Source organism: Typopeltis vanoorti, chromosome 12 (genome assembly GCF_054136105.1).
Source record: "Typopeltis vanoorti isolate ZY-2024b chromosome 12, IOZ_Tvanoo_1.0, whole genome shotgun sequence".
In the NCBI taxonomy this organism is placed as follows: domain Eukaryota; kingdom Metazoa; phylum Arthropoda; class Arachnida; order Uropygi; family Thelyphonidae; genus Typopeltis; species Typopeltis vanoorti.
This window is the reverse complement of record NC_143560.1, coordinates 111,740,227-111,757,872: the sequence shown is the minus strand read 5'-3', so window position 1 is coordinate 111,757,872 and position 17,646 is coordinate 111,740,227. Positions and strand designations below refer to the sequence as shown.

The 17,646-nt window shown below is 37.0% G+C and overlaps 1 protein-coding gene across 5 annotated transcripts in view; it reads left to right on the top strand.

The window, feature by feature from the left end:
* The window catches only part of LOC150101139 (uncharacterized), a 916,744-nt gene that overhangs the window by 814,854 nt on the left and 84,244 nt on the right, over positions 1 to 17,646 (top strand). For all 5 annotated transcript variants that reach the window (XM_090401523.1, XM_090401522.1, XM_090401520.1 and 2 more), the window contains one exon: positions 4,894 to 5,040. In XM_090401523.1, the coding sequence (XP_090257649.1) occupies positions 4,894 to 5,040 (147 nt within the window). The remainder of the gene's footprint in view (positions 1 to 4,893; positions 5,041 to 17,646) is intronic.

Genomic DNA, 17,646 nt, shown 5'->3' with positions numbered 1-17,646 from the left:
AGCATATATGGGCTAACTTTCAGATTGCATGATAGATACCAGTGGGATAAGAAAGTGTGAATAAATGGTATAGAGTGGGAGTCTGCTCTGGTGCACAGACCTTCAAAACAATTGAAGAAATGCCATGAGGACAGACTTTTTTTGGTATCCAATTTGAGCAAAATTTTACTGATCTCTTTCTGGCAAAAGGTCAAATACATACTGAGTGTTTAGAATAGTTGGGGAACATTTATCATGCAAAAATTGGAAAAGTAGGAAGCCAGAAGGTTAACTTTTTCTGTGGGTGATGACACAATAGTACCATCTAGGTGTAGTAGTGTTGGGAAAAGTTGATGCCAGGCAGCCATGCCTTCTGGGCTTTAGCTCAGAAGGCACAGCTGCAGTTTTCTTGCTTTTAGCTGTCTCAAGAATGGCTTTCAATATGTTGGATGCAAGCCTGTTGCAGTATACTAGATTCTTCTTTTGTGCAGCCTTAGCATGCCTGTGGGAGAACCTGGGATCAGGAAATAAATGTTTACATGTTCATAAGAATTATTTCAATGATCATTCTGCACATAGGTTTTGCTTACATGGCCAAAAAGAGTAATCTATCCAAAGAAATTAGGCATAAAAGTTCCAATAATCATCCCACTCGGCTTTCTAGTAATACCATTGAAACATATGGATGTGAATAGTTGTGTACATGTTTCTCCATGGGAGAGATATGCACTAGATTGTGGTTTTGAGCTGCCTAGAGGACAAACAACAATCACAGTGTACTTAGATCCAGAATGGTGTTGTGAATTGAAGTCTCTGAGGAAAATGACTTCACTGTTTAGAAAGTCAGATTGAAGAAAATCCACATTTAAGGAAAGGTAATTGAAGAGTTAAGAGTGGGAGTTGGCATTTAGAAGCTCTGAAACTGCTCGGTATAAACCCAAGTAAATAAATATATTATTTTTCTTATTATTGTCTTGGGTTGTCAATTAAAACTCTTATATAAAAAACTCATCATACCGAGGTGGCAAAGTGTTCCTCCCTACAAGATGGACAAACTGGTCAGAGAACTGCATAAACAATTGATAGATATATTAGACTATATAGATAACACTAACCATTCTGTCACATCATTAATTAGGTTATAATGAAATTGAATTACTTAGTCCTAATAGGCCATTGAGTTGAGCACTTTAAGTGAATTATTAAATCACTAAAGGAATTTAACAACGTAGATACGAATATAAATTAAATTGCACTTTAATAAATATTTCTGATATTTCAGCAACGTCACGTTGCCATTTTCAAAAGGAACTTACAAAAAAAGGCACGTGCATGTAGGCACTACAACACAGTAACTGAGAATGAAGAGATGAAGCTGTTATTCTCCTAAAAGTCCTGATGGTGCCCTCTAGCGGGCTAAGTAGGTGTTCTTGGCCATTGGGCTGAAGGTCTGCTGATGTAAGCCTCGCAAATTAGGGGCAGTCGCATACAACCAAATTTGTTGAGGTTTGGAGAGTTTCTTAGGGCTGAGCCTGATTCCATAAATAGTCTTTCGAATTTGTATTTGCTACGGTGTATTACTGTAGCTTTCTTCCACCGTATTCTGTGGCGTATATCCAGAGCAGGGTCTGCAAGACCAGAATAGCCATACTTGTGAAAACGGATGTAGTCCTTGTGTTCAGAAATTCTAATATTCGCTCTCCTGCCTGTTTGGCCAAAGTAAGACAGTTTACAACTGCAAGGGACCTGGTATACACCAGGTATATCTAGGGGAAGTGGTTGGTCTTTGGTGGAGCAGATAAGGGATGCCAATTTTCTGTAAGGCCTGTAACAGGTCAAGTCGTGTTTTTTTAAATTTTGGTAATTTTTTCCAAGGTGCCTCAGATGTAGGGAACAGTGATGGATTTAGAGTAATCTTTGTTGTGGAGGGGGGGGAGCTGTGGTTTGTAGGTTATAATATTTTTTGGATTTTTTGGGGGGTAGCCATTGGCTGAGAAAGTGTTGAGGATATGATTTAGTTCAGTATTTAGGACCATGTCGTTAGAACAGATTAGTTTAGCCCTGTTGTATAGTGTTTTCACCACTCCATATTGTTGTGAGGATGGTGAGGATTGTTGGTGAATGTACCTGCCTGTATTGGTGGGTTTTCTATAAACTGAAAAAACCAAGGTTCCATCAGGCTGGGTGAGTTACTAGTGTGTCTAGGAAAGGGAGGCTATTGTTTTCCTCTTTTTCCAGGGTGAACTTGGTTCTGGGGTGTTGGTTGTTTAAGTCTGTTAATAAGGAGAGGAGTGTTTCAGAGCCATGTGGCCAAATAGTGAACACATCATCAACGTAGCGAAGCAATATGGTTGGTTTTTATGGGACAGAGGCTAAGGCTTTTTCTTCAAAGGTTTCCATAAAGAAATTGGCCAAGGGTGGGGAGAGTGGTGAACCCATGGCTGTCCCCTCTATTTGTTTGTAGAATTTTCCCTGCCAAACGAAATAGCCTGAGCTCATTGTGAACTGAAAAGGGGCTGAGATATCGGGAGAAAATTTAGCTTGGATTAGCTCTAAAATTTCCTTGAGTGGGACATTTGTGAATAAGGAGGAGACATCAAAGCTGACCATTATGTCATTATGTTGGAGTGTAAGGTTTTCTATACTGGCTTTGAAGTGGGCTGAGTTTTTTATGTGTGATGGTGTGTTGCCAGTATAGTGTGTGAGCTCTTTGCCAAATGTTTAGCTAATTTATATGTGGGGGAATCAATGCCATCCACTATGGGACGTAATGGCACATTTTCTTTATGTAATTTTGGGAGTCCGTAAATATGGCGGGGTATAGAGTTAAATGGCTTTAATCTGTTGGTAACTTCTACAGGCCAAGAAGTGACTTTCTTAAGGAGCCTGTGAAGTTTTCTAATTTGTGAGTTGGTGGGTTTGTATTCGATAGGGAGGTAAGTAGCCCGATCTAATAGAAGAGCATTAAGCTTACCTGTGTAGTCCTTTTGGTTAAGTACTACAGTTGCATTTCCCTTATCTGCTTTGGTGATAACTAATTCTTTATTATTCCTCATTTCCTGTAGAGCTTTATATTCCTTGTTGGTTTTTGGTGGTCTTGCTTTCGAGAGGACACAAGCTACATCCAGTCTTACACTGTTGGCGATTTGATCTGGAAGGTGGCGGATCCTCCGTTTGATCTAGATCATAATATCCTCACTAGGTATTTTTCTGGGAGCAATGGCGAAGTTGTGGCCACGTGAAAGCGCGTTGAATGCTTCAGGCTTCAGGGTGACTGAAGAAAGGTTAATTATAGTGTTGGTAGCAAGTTTTCGATTGACGGTAGAGTTCTTTTTTAATTTTTCATATTTTTTCATCTGTCGGCCTCGTATTTTTTCGAATTCTTTGTCTGCAGTGGTACACAAGACGTGATGTAAAATAGACCAAAGTTCATGATTTAAAGTGCACGAAAGCTCATCTTCGAAGTCACAAATAGACCCCCCCCTCCTCCACAACAAGGATTACTCTAAATCCATCACCATTCCCTACATCCGAGGCACCTCGGAAAAAATTACCAAAATTTTAAAAAAACATGACCTGACCTCTTGTTACAGGCCTTACAGAAAATTGGCATCCTTTATCTGCTCCACCAAAGACCAACCACTTCCCCCTAGATCTACCTGGTGTATACCAGGTCCCTTGCATTTGTAAACTGTCTTACTTTGGCCAAACAGGCAGGACAGCGAATATCAGAATTTCTAAACACAAGGACTACATCCGTTTTCACAAGTACAGCCATTCTGGTCTTGCAGACCATGCTCTGGATACACGCCACAGAATACGGTGGAAGAAAGCTACAGTAATACACCGTAGCAAATACAAATTCGAAAGACTATTTATGGAATCAGGCTCAGCCCTAAGAAACTCTCCAAACCTCAACAAATTTGGTTGTGTGCAACTGCCCCAAATTTTGGATGCTTACATCAGCAGACCTTCAGCCCAACGGCCCTACTTAGCCCGCTAGAGCGCACTATCAGGACTTTTAGGAGAATAATAGCTTCATCTCTGCATTCTCAGTTACTGTGTTGTAGTGCCTACATGCACGTGCCTTTTTTTGCAAGTTCCTTTTGAAAATGGCAACGTGATGTTGCCGAAATATTGGAAATATTTATTAAAGTGTAATTTAATATATATTCATATCTACGTTGTTCAATTCCTTAAGGGATTTAATAATGCATAACCAACGTATAAGCCTATCTACGAGAATCAACTTTAAGTGAAGGAAGTAAGGAAGACATTCCTTAATTATCCTTCTCAAATTTGAATCATTATTTGGAAATGTCCAAATAATAACAGTAATAATGTTAAAAAGAAATGCTTCACTGTTATGGTGTGTCATCTTTAGTATGTCCTTCTATAAGTTATTGTAATATTCTGAATCTCGGTAACTGTCAAACAAGTATAAACAACTATTATTTATACTACTTAAAGTATTCGCTTTATTTATTAATTTTTTCCTTAAATACATTCTTCAAAATGTTATAATTTAAAATTTTAATAAATTTTAATAACAATATCCAAATAATAACAGTAATAATGTTAAAAAGAAATGCTTCACTGTTATGGTGTGTCATCTTTAGTATGTCCTTCTATAAGTTATTGTAATATTCTGGATCTAGGTAACTGTCAAACAAGTATAAACAACTATTATTTATACTACTTAAAGTATTCGCTTTATTTATTAATTTTTTCCTTAAATACATTCTTCAAAATGTTATAATTTAAAATTTTGAATTACAAAAATTCATATGAGACAGTTACTTTATACTAGTCATAATATGTAAATTCTAGTTTTCTTTCTATCTTATATTGACATATTTGACAGTAGGCTCCATCATGTGTAAGCATATAGGATTAAATCTCTTATTCTTTCAGCCTGGAGAGCGTGGAGCAACAGGAGGAAGAGGGTCCCCAGGTCTCTCAGGACCAGTAGGGCTGCCTGGTCCTTCTGGACCACCAGGAATTTCTGGAAATCCTGGTAATAGGGGACAACCAGGAATGCCTGGCCTTCCTGGTCCACCTGTAAGTACTATCTTAATGATAAATAGATTCTGCTAAGTGTAATAATTTCAATTTATTTTTATTGTACAGAAATGATGTGTAAAAAGCTGAAGTGTTTAACTATCATTGTGTTATTTATTATTATTATTAACATCTGATCTCCCTGGAGTCAGAGATTCAACATGAGAGGTACACATTATCGCATAATGTTGTGAATAATGTTGTATCGCATTACACATAATGTTGTGAATGTAGACACATCCAATCATGCCTTAAACTGATTCAATGTGTCTACATTCACAACACACTCAGGCAATGCATTCCACTCGTCAACTATTCTGTTCCCCATGCAAAGAATCTGTTCCTCACTGCTCTGTCCACACCCTCCTTATACAGTTTCCAGTGATTGTCTCTTGTCCTATCCCCCTCCCAATCTATGAAAAACCCCTTCCATGTGAACTTGATAACAACCCCTAACTAGCTTATATGTCTCAATCATATCCACTCCTCCTCCTATTCACAATGCTTTGCAATTTACATTCAAATTATGAAGGAGTTAATTCACAACATCATATAAAAAAGAAAACTGTGAATTTATAGTCTGTTGCTATTTTAATAGATTCAAATCAGCATCCTCAGAGCACAAAATTGCTTATCAGAAACGCATAGTAGAAACTATTTAAATTGTAATGAGGTGAAGAAAAAAAAAAATCAAGAATTGAAATCCTAGAAAATACACCTAGCAAGCCTAGAAATAGCTTCATCTGCTGGACTGAAAGGGGATCTTTAAATTACAGTCACTTATATTTTGGGTAACTATGTAATTACCGAAATTTAGGTGATTTGCAGTCGCAGTCATCTAAATTTTTAGATAAATTAAAGTTGCCATATTTATTGAGATTAGGAGTGTGTTTTGGCACTAATACTGACTCAAAAAATAAATAAATAACAATAATAATAAATAGCCTTTGAAATTTGTAAAAACTTCTGTTTAGGATTGTATTCTTCCGTTCTGATTGTTTGCAAAGATCTCCAAAGCAAAATCTGCTAAACTTTACTTGCCATAATCATGGTAGGCTATGTATTTCCTATTCTTCTAGAGGGAAATGTTAACTATTCTTTCCATTTGATACTTGTTCATGGTGGAGGGGGGAAACTTCCCAGTGATGGTACTCGCCCTTTTCATTTTTACTCATTTTTTTTTTTTTTTTTTTTTTGCTTTTCTTGTCATATTCTTCACTCTGCTTCTCCTGATAATTTTTTGCATCCTTCCGAATTATTATGAATGGGATCCAATGCCTTGCCACCATGTTTATCTTGAGGTGCAACCTGTGAACATCTGGAAAGGAGGATCCTGGCAGTTTTGCATTACTTAAACATCGGCTTTGCCAAGATGGGCAGTCCTGGATAGCCTGGCCCGGATCAGTCTGCTAGTGGACTTACCAGAAAGGATCAATGATGTTTGCAGTGAGTCTTCTACTCCATGGGACAGGGCTTGATGTGGTGTCAATATAGCATACAGGATAGCTCAGGCATGCCAGTCAATAGCCAACCACGTATGGCTCCAAACAAAAGAATCTCTTGAGCTTGAATTCTTCATGCTCAAAATATCATCCATCTTTATTGAAAATGGTTTAGAAGAATGGAGTTTTTGTATGCAAAGAAAAATATACAGGTAGTTTGACATAATATTTACAAAACTGTTCAGCGAACAATTTTGTAAATGATCTTTCCAGCAGCCTTACATTTCCAGTATCTGGTAACCTTGCTTAGGCATTGCCTAAACCAGGGAGTTTAGACAATGTCTATAACATAAAAACATTGCCAGCTTGGTTGTCTGAGTGGTTAGTGTATCTACTCACCAACCAACAGGCTGTAGGCTTGAATCCTACCATGTCATGGCTACTTGTGATTGTCTTTAGATAAGGGGATGAATTTCATCACCTGGCGTGAGACCACCACTCATTACAGGCCTGAAGTGACTTGAAAAGTTTCATGTTTAGTTTCTAGGGAATGATTTCCAGATTATGTAAAAAGAAACTCCTTAGCCCACCCACAGTACTAATGTACTTCAGGTTTCCAATCTTTTGTAGATAAGAACCACATAAAACACTCTCTAGAAATGTGTGATCCCATCTACTGGTCCAACAGTCAACCATCATGTAATTATATCTACTTCTGTGAATATAAGAATATAAATAAATATTTATGAGTTGGCTGCTGAATTATCATTATTTACAGATATGAATAGGCAAGTCCCTAATAGGTTAACATGGGACTATGTTATGTCCAAATTCATCAAGAGTCAGTATAGAACTGTGCCCCGCCCCCCCCCTTCAGTCTTGGGTAGTGTGTCTGAATGAAATATGCTTTTGATACTTGCTGAGCATAGATCTTTAATAACACTCCACCAAATCAGGTGACTGAAATGTACATGGGACTAGTAATAATTTCATGTGATTAACACTGGATTTTTGACAAATGGTAAAGAGTTATTCACAATTTCATTTCCAGTTTTATTATGTGATACATACCACATAATAAAATTGCATGATGTGTATGAGATATTAGAGCTGTTGCACAAACTAAATAAGAATTCAGCAATAGGGACTGATGGGATATCAGCATGTGCTAAAAGAGTGTTCAGCTGAACTGGCTATTCCTTTGACTAAGCTGTTAAATATGATTCCCAGAACAGGAAAGATTCTGCAGGAATGGTAATTCCATTGCACAAGAGCGGTGCAAAGACTTATGTATCCAACTATCGACCAATTTGTATCTCAGAAGTGGTGGTGAAGATTTTGGAAAAATTGGTTAGGGCTCACATTCAGAAATGAGTTGGTTGGCAGTAATCTCTACTTTGCAATGAGCAACATGGGTTTACTAAGGGAAGGTCATGTTTTAGCAACTTGCTCACATTCTGTAACAATGTTACCATTGAACTAGACAAGGGGAATGGATATATCACGATACTTTTGGATTTTGCTAAGGCTTTTGACAGAATACAGCATGGTAGACTGTTGCATAAATTGGAGAATATGGATTTTGGTCATAGAATATTAGTGTCGATAAGAGGATGACTGACTGACAGATATCAAAAAGTGGTATATGGGGTATGTGAGCCTGCAAGATTTAAGATGACCAGTGGTGTACCGCAAGGATCAGTGCTTGGTCTACTGTTATTCAATCTGTACATGATGATATTGGGAAGGATTTGACAAGTGACATACAGCTATTTTGTTGATGATGCAAAGATAGGTAGGGTAATCAGGAATGCTGTTGATATGCAGTACTTGCAGAATGATTTGAATAGGCTGGAATTGTGGGCATGGGAAAATGGATGTCAGTTCAATGTCAGTAAATGCAAAGTCATGCACGTTGGTGTGATCAAATATCCTTTGTGATCAGGCTAGGGATCTTTGAGTGTTAATAGATAGGAAGTTGAAGTTCAGGTGCCATGTAGCAAAGATTGCAAATACAACTCAAAAGATAATTGCAATGTTGACATGAATGTTCACATGTAAAGATAAGGATGTCATTTTGCCTCTTTACAAGGATTCGATAAGATCTCACTTGGACTATTGTGCGCAGGTATGGTCTCCTGGTTTCCATTGGGATTCCAATATGTTGGAGAGTGTTAAAAACGATATCAAGATTGTGGAATACTGCTTATGAAATCAGATTGAGAATTTGTAGACTGCAGAAACTATCAAACAGGAGAAAGAGGGGTGATATGATTGAAACTTACAAACTTCTGAAAGGGTCATACAGGATTTCAATTTATGGAGGGTAGGGAATTACAAGAGGGCATCCTTGAAAGCTGCTAAGAAGATAATACACATGCTCAAAAATAGAGCCACCAGCATCATATCAGAAGAAAAAGACCTCCAGGATGAATTAACTCATATATCACAGATCCTGGTAAACAACAGCTATCCAAGAAATTTAATTAAAAAGATACTTCACAGCAACCCCCACACAACAACAATCTGCCAAGACTCAATATAAATCCTCAATTGCCATCCCTTATTCATGAACAGTGTCAAAAAAGATTGCAACACTCTTTGAACCTTTTGAAATTAGAGTAACTTTCAAACCAATCAAGACGATCTGAAACATATTAAGATCACCAAAAGACAGCAATGCCTTCTTCAAATATGCTTAAGTATACAACATCCCTTGCTCTTGTGGTTTAAACTACATAGATCAGACATCAAGAAGTCTTGAAATAAGAAAAAAAGGAACATGTAGGGGATGTTAAAAACAACAGAATAGATAGCTCCGGATTAGCCCTCCACTTTTTCAACATAAGCCACACCGCTGAATGGGACAAAGTTCCATGCCTTATTGTCGCAATTTCAAAGAAGTCACAGCAGTTCTTCGTTCTGAAAGCAGCCTTAACAGAAATCAAAGAATGATCCTGCCTGACATATAGAAAACCCTAATAAGATCACTAAGCTTGCCAGAATTGAATTTCAATGCAAACTACAGAGCGTGCACACACAACAATAACTAGTGAAACACATGCTCCATGCATATGATGTTACATGTCGTTGTAATTTATGTTATATTTTATACATTTGTTCTATGTACTAGCGACTTTGAATTTGTCTTTACCGTTTTGTATGCCCTGAAGAAGCCAAACAGCCCAGTTGGTGAAACTTGTTGGCATGATTTATCATTAAATTCATTGGTCCATAAAAAAAAAAGTGTAATATTATTCTAAAATTAAGTTAGTGGTCAAAAAAATTATACTCACAATAACTATATCCTTCTCTGTCTTGTCAGCTTCTCTTGAGAATGCATGATGTTTGATGAAATAAAATTTGCAACAGCAGTGCAGTTAAGTCAAAAATGACTTACATGTCAGTTTTGAGTTAAGTTATTAAACCAATAAAATGCACCTTCTCTGTCATTGAAAAAAAAAAAATTAGTAGTGATTTTTATGCATCATTAAATGGCCAGATATTATCGTTATTAATTGTTGAAAGTTTTTCCACTTGGTTATACTATAAATTAAGGATACCAAGAAATTATATACTTGGTTTAATCCTTTATCCAAGTAAGCAAACAAAGTTTGTGCCTGAAGTATTTTAAGGACTATGGCAACACTCGTGGTAAAGGTGGTGTAAAAATTCGATACAACAAGAATAAATTTTGTATAACGAACGCATAGAGTTTTTACAGTGAGGCAGAACCCAGAACACCTGCAAATAGTCTTTTCTCTTAAGATTTTGTATTGTATGTAACATATGTACAGTTCAATGGGAATTAGCTATCTCTTTGAACAAAAGATGTAAAACTTTCAAGGTTAAGGAAACGCTCTACAGTCGGAAAGCCGTTTGAAATTTTGTTTAAGAGTTCAACCCTAAGTGACCTCAAGGTCAATGCAAAAAGGGGGCAGCAAAAATTCAAACGGATTTTTTTCTGTTTGAATTTTTGCCGCCTGACTGACTTAATGAGATTAGAACACGAATACGGAGAAGAAAGGGCTTGTCGAAGGTTCCAGAAACCAGGAATCATATGACAACATAAGGGGGTTCGTGTAAGTGCATGCATGGAGTGCACAGGGTTTAGAAAACTGAACCCAGGGTCTCAAAACTGATGGAATATAAGATGGGAGACTTCCAGAGACACAAGGAGTTTTTGCACAGAGAAGAAACGAGCATACAAGGAGACGAGGTGATAGAAAGCCTGAGAGTGATGTCCTGACGTGTCAAGGAGGGAAGCCATGCCACGAGCCGTCATTTAGCCCAGAAGTGTAGATGACCAGGGGACAAATCAGCTGAGGAGCAGCCGAACTTGTCTATGAGCTGTTCCGCTTATCTAAGTCCGTGAAGGCCTTGACAATTCGCGACCCTTTGCCAGTGTATTATCACGCCGATGAATCACCACCCACATCCTGCGAGCCAACCTGATGAATGGCCGGTATCCCAAGGACCTGAAAGAGGAGAGATGAAAAAAAAACCAGGACAAAGAAAAGGAAACATAGGAAGTCGCAGCCAATGGAATTGGAGAGTGCAACCCAACAGAAGACAGCCCATGTGAATTAAAATATTGTTTTATTTAGACTGTGTGACGCTATAAGAATAGGTAGTAGAACGGGAAAAATGCATGTAAGAAGGATATTAATAGCTTTTAGAGACTTGTTCTGTCTGGATTTTGATGATTGCATCTAAGAATGAGTATAGCTAATTCCTAGGAAATATTTTGGGTTATGATTTTTATCTAACGCCTGTATATAATCTTGTATGATTTTTCTTAACTAAGTTTACAATATGTTATATTAATCGTAACATGTCCTTAACGCTGATCAAGTATTAAGATTGTTAATGATAGTTTGTTAATGATATTTCTTTAAGCCAGATAGATAACATGATGTGTGCCTTATATTAATTGAAGAGAGATACATGCAGGTATAAAGAAGTTTGTTAAATGATAATTCTCTAAGCTAGATAGATAACATGATGTGTGCCTTGTTTTAATTGAAGAGAGATATATGCAGGTATTAAGAAGTTTATTAATGATAATTCTTTAAGCTAGATAGATAACATGATGTGTGCCTTGTATTAATTGAAGTAGAGATATATGCAAGTTTCTTTTTTGAGGTTTTTTTTTGAGAATTACAGAGGATCACCCTCTTTCTTATAGTGTAAAATATACGCCTGTTTGTTGACTATTAAATCCTATGTTGCATTTTTAACATTTTTAACGAAGTTTTTGCCTGATCTTATTTTAAATTGCAATGCATTGATCTTAAATAAAAATCGAACCTAAGCGGGAAGCATTGATATAAATAGTAAGTGAGAAAAAGGGCCAGGACTGCAAAGCAAATTGATAACTTAGGGATGATAAAGAGGTTTGTTGTGAAAGATTTAATAACCTACTGGAAGTACTATATTTCTTGCACCATATCGAGGCATGGATGGCACAGTCAAAAAATCTAAATAAATATTTCCATTACTCTCGGGTAGAAGGAGTATAGAATACAGAAGGTAGGAATCTAGAGTATAAAAGGGGGAACGTATAAAATTAAGTGACGATCTTATATATTCCAGGATATATAAGAAAAGGAAACAGACGATATTACAGTGGTATGACTTCACATCACTTGCCTTAGTATTCCATAATGCAAAGCACATATCCTTGCGGACATGTATAATGCTATGCATTAAGGGAAGGGTCACTTCCCAGACCAGTTTCGACCTTTATTGAGGTCTCATCAGTGGGAGCCAGACCCAGAGGTGATATCAAGGTTGAAGTAATGCAGACATCATATTCCTATATGAGTTGCCGAAAGGTGTCACACCTTATTATTATAATACTTAGAGATTAGAGATCTCTAATCAAAGTGCAAACTTTGTTTGCTTACACTTGGATAAAGGATTAAACAGAGTATATAATTTCTTGGTATCTTTAATAGTATAACCAAGTGAAAAAACTTCCAACAACTTTCTCTAATCCAGAGTAATTTAATGAGGTGTGACACCTTTTGGCAGCTCGTATATGAAATATGACTTCTGCGTTACTTCAACCTTAGTATCACCTCTGGCTCTGGCTCCCACTGAAGAGACCTCAGTAAAGGTCGAAACCAGTCTGGGTAGTGACCCTTCCTATAATGCATAGCAGTATACATATCCACAAGGAAATGTGCTTTGCATTATGGGATACTAAGGTAAGTGATGTGAAGTCATACCACCTTTACCATGAGTTGCCCTAGTCCTTAAAATACTTCAGGCACAACTTTGTTTGCTTACACTTGGATAAAGGATTAAACCAAGTATATAATTTCTTGGTATCTTTAATTTATAGTTATTGTTATTAACATTTGATGCCCATGGAGTCAGATACCTACCATGAGAGGTGCACACTATCGCACACAATGCTCATCCAACCATGCCTTAAACTGATTCATTGTGTCTACATTCACAACACACTTAAGCTATGCATTCCATTCATGAACAAAAAAACCTGTTCCTCACTCCTCTGCTCACACCCTCCTTATACAGTTTCCAGCAATGGCTTCTTGTTCTACCTTCCTCTCCCATTCTATGAAAAATGTCATCCATGTCAATGTGATAACAATCCCTGACTAGCTTATTATGTCTCAATCATATCCCTCTTCCTCCTCCCATTCATGAAGCTTTGCAGTTTACATTCTCTCAATCTGTCCTTGTACCCCACATTCCAAAGATCGAGTGACTGCCTTTGTGAATCTTCTCTATACCCTTTCTAACATATCCTCATCACCATGAAAACCTGGTGACCAAATCTGTGCACAATAATCCACATGCAGCCTGATCAAGGCCTTATACCATAGCATCATAACTTCTTTATTACTGATTGTCAGGGTCCTCTGCATCATTGCCATTATCCGATGTGACATCTTCACAACTTAGGCAGTTTGGCCCCTGAATTCCAGGTCCTTATCCACTACCACATTCATATCTCTCATCTCCTCTGCCTCCTTTAAAGTTTCCCTTGCATCCAACTGTTGATTACCAAATTTCAAAACCTTGCTCGCACTCCTTATCTTCTTCTTCATATGCATGCTGTTCTTCTAGTTCAAGGAGATCATTCTCACTTAACTGTTCTGAATGGGAATCAAGCAAGTTTCCTCAGATCTTCATTATCCAGTTGTACTGATTTCTTCAATAATGTTACATCTTGAATTTTGTGCATGATAAACTAACATAGGCTTGAGTTTAAAGTTGTCTTCTGCATTGCCTCCTAATAAGAGTAAGACCATCTTTAGATATTTTGTATCCTGGTTGAGATGCTTCAGTTTTTGTTGGCACATGCTTCCAAAAGAGACCAATTTCGTCAATGTTGAATATTTGCCAATCATCATAACCATCCTTCTGAATTATCTTTTGCAATTTTTTTAGGAAACTTGGCCACAGAATCTTTATCAGCACTAGCAGATTCCCCAGTTATTCTTATGTTATGCAGTCCAGCTTAATTTTTAAAACAGTCAAACCATCCTAAACTCGCAGTAAAGCTTTCACATTTATCTTTATATTTATTCCCTGTACTAAGAGGTACAGGGTTATAATCTTCAATCCAGAGTGATAAAAGATGCTCCATCTCAATCAGAAGAATCACCCGAAATAGAAACTATTAAATGGCTTCTATTTCAGGTGATCTGCATAGTTAAAGAACCAGTAGCAACTTTCCTTGTTCTTTGTATTCTTTGCTCTTATTTAATATAGTCCAAACTGTAGACTTTCTGTATCCCAGGTCTCGCGCAGTCATTGTATTACTAGTGTCACTTTAATGTCTCTTAATGACCTCCAGCTTTTCCGCTCACTGCAGATTGGCAAGAAAAATTTCGCATAATGTAAAAAAATTGTGTTAACTGATTAATCACTCGCTTAAAGAGGGAAGTAGTATCGTTTCGCTCAGTCGCACTAACTGATTATCATGCATATTGAATTCGTGTTAAGCGAGGTTTTCCTGTACACCACTGTATATGCCACCTTATTATAGCACATAAGTTAGTAAATAAAACATGATCTCCCCTTAACAAATCCATGCTGATAACCACAGAGAATACCGTTTTTATCAACAGATTTCTGTATCCTACTTCTCACCAATCTTTCCAGTACCTTCACCACAACTCCAGATATACAGACCAGCCTATAATTTGAAGCTACAGCCTTATCACAACCTTTATGCACTGGAACAATTTTACCTTCTTTCCACTCCCTTGGAACCTGTGCTGTTGTAAGACTCCGGCATGCCAATGCTACTGCCACTTCCCTGGAACATTCTCTTAAGACGTTGGTGATATGTCATCAAATCCTATCACCTAATTGACATCACTGTTATTTATTTCCTCAAATACCCCTTGCTCACTCACAATTAAACCATCCTCTCTTATGTCTTCTACACTTAAGTTCATGATTCCACCCTGATGAGGATGAAACAGCCTTATAAATTGATCACTGAATAACTCAACAATGTCTTCTGCAATAATTATCATTCTACCATTTTCATCCATAAACATCATCTTACCATAATCATTCTTCATCTACTTTCCACATATCTAAAAAACTTGGGTGTTTTTCTCTTTGCCTGATTTGCCAATTTCTTTTCATAGTGCACTTTTGTTTTCCTTACTAACTGAGTCACTCTTCTGCCTTGTTCTTTATACTCTTCATGTAACTGATTATTACCATTATTCATCTTGTACTGCCTCCAAATTACCTTATTCTTCCAGATTTCATGCTTAAGCTCCTCATTCATCCATTTTACACTGACATTATTCAGCCTTTTGGCCTTCACAATACATTCACACATTGATGCTGTTATGTATTTCTTTGTCAGTTCCCAAGCAGCATTTATTTCCTTACTGCTCAACTCCTCGTTCCATGCTATATTTCCACGCTGTCTCCTAAGCTTGTCATAATCACCAGCCTTATAATTCCACATCTATCCTTTCCTCACAAAAGTCTGTATGTGGCTAGCCATAAACCACGGGATCACTTCATGGTTACTCTCACCAAATGGAGGAAAGCATGAAACCCCACTCACAATTATATCATCTGTTGAAATGATCAAATCAAAAACTCTCAATCCTCATGTGCCCTCCTTTATGTGCTTCCTGAGATAGTTATCTCTCAAGAACTCCAGAAATTCATTATTCCCATATGCTATTTCTTCATTCTAATCTATCCCACCATAATTAAAATCACTTATAACAATTACCCTTCCTTTGTTCACTAATCCAAGTTGTTTATACATTTCTTAGTCACTACTAATTTATGTACTGAAATTGAACTGCTTCAGAAGAAACATGATAATTTCAATCTGTATAAGAAAATCAACGAAATTTCTGGAAAACTGAGGAAAAAGCAAATAGTGTCTCTAAGAGACGAAAATGGAAAAATAGTTCTAGAAGAAGAGAATAAAGCACAGATTTGGATAAAATATGTAACAGAACTTTTCAATGATACTAGACAGAAGCCTATAAATATAAAAGATAACATTCAAGGACCAGCAATCATGAAATGCAAAATAGAGAATGCTATATGAACAAGTAAAACAGGAAAAGCCAGTGGACCAGATGGTGTGCAAACAGAATTTTTAAAATTAACAGAACGAGATAACATCAAACTTCTTGAAAAACTATTTAATAAAATATATGAAAGTGATGAATTTCCATCAGATTGGCTCAAATCTACATTTATCACTGTCCCAAAGAAACCCAAAGCGAATTCCTGTGGTGACTTCCGACTTATTAGTCTAATGAGCCAAACATTAAAAATATTTTTGAAAGTAATTCAGAATCGTATTTATAGAAAAAGTGAAGAAACTCTAAGTGAAACACAATTCGGCTTTCGGAATGGTTTTGGTACTAGAGAGGCCCTTTTCTGTACCCAAATATTGATACAAAAATGCATAGAAAAACAGAAATCTGTCTTTTTGTGTTTCATAGATTTTGAAAAAGCATTCGACAAAGTCAGACACACTAACTTAATAGAAGTCCTTCAACAAATAAGGCTAGACGAACAAGACATAAGACTAATAACAAATCTATATTGGAATCAGTCAGCTACCGTTCAATTAGAAAACATTACCACCAGTGATATTAACATCAAAAGAGGAGTGAGACAAGGATGTGTGCTCTCACCACTCCTGTTCAACATATATGCAGAGGTAATCTTTAAAAAAGCATTGGAAAAGAATGTTCAGAGGGAATCACAATAAATGGAAAGATTGTTAACAACCTTCGATATGCAGATGACACCGTGCTAATTGCAGATAATATTATGGATCTCCAAAAACTCATTGACAGAGTATACATAGAAAGCCAAAGAATGGGAATAAATATAAACATCAACAAGACAAAATACATGATCATCAGCAAACATCCAGCCTCATCAATGAAACTGACACTCAATGGGAAAAATATTGATCAAGTGTCAAGATATAAATATCTTGGTTACTGGCTTAATGAATGGTGGGATCCAGAAATAGATATAAAGACAAGGATTGAAGTTGCGCGGCAGTCCTTCATGAAAATGAGAACACTATTCCGCAATAAAGACCTAAACATGGAAGTCAGATGCCAAATGCTGAAATGCTACGTGTGGTCTATTCTGCTCTATGGAGTTGAAACATGGGCATTGAAGGCGACAACCATCAAGAAAATCGAAGCCTTTGAGATGTGGCTATACAGAAGAATGCTAAAGATATCATGGACAGAAAAAAATACCAATGAAGATGTCTTAAAATCCATTAGCAAAGCTAAACATCTTGTACAAATAATCAAGAAACGAAAAACATCATATCTTGGCCACATCATGAGAAACAGCAAATACCAACTTCTACAAACTATTTTGATAGGAAGAATTGATGGCAAAGGAACTAGAGGAATAAAAAGAATATCATGGTTTGACAACATCAAGACGTGGACAGGAAAGAACAGTGCACAACTGCTCAGATTAGCACAAGAGCGCAGTTTGTTCGCCAAGATGGTCGCTGACCTTCGATAGAAGATAGCACAATAAGAAGTCGTCACTACCCTCCACATTCCCTGGCCTATAGCAACATCCACCAAATATGTCTTCCTGTCAACCTCTACTTAACACCACACTGCCTCATAACCATTGCCACTATTTC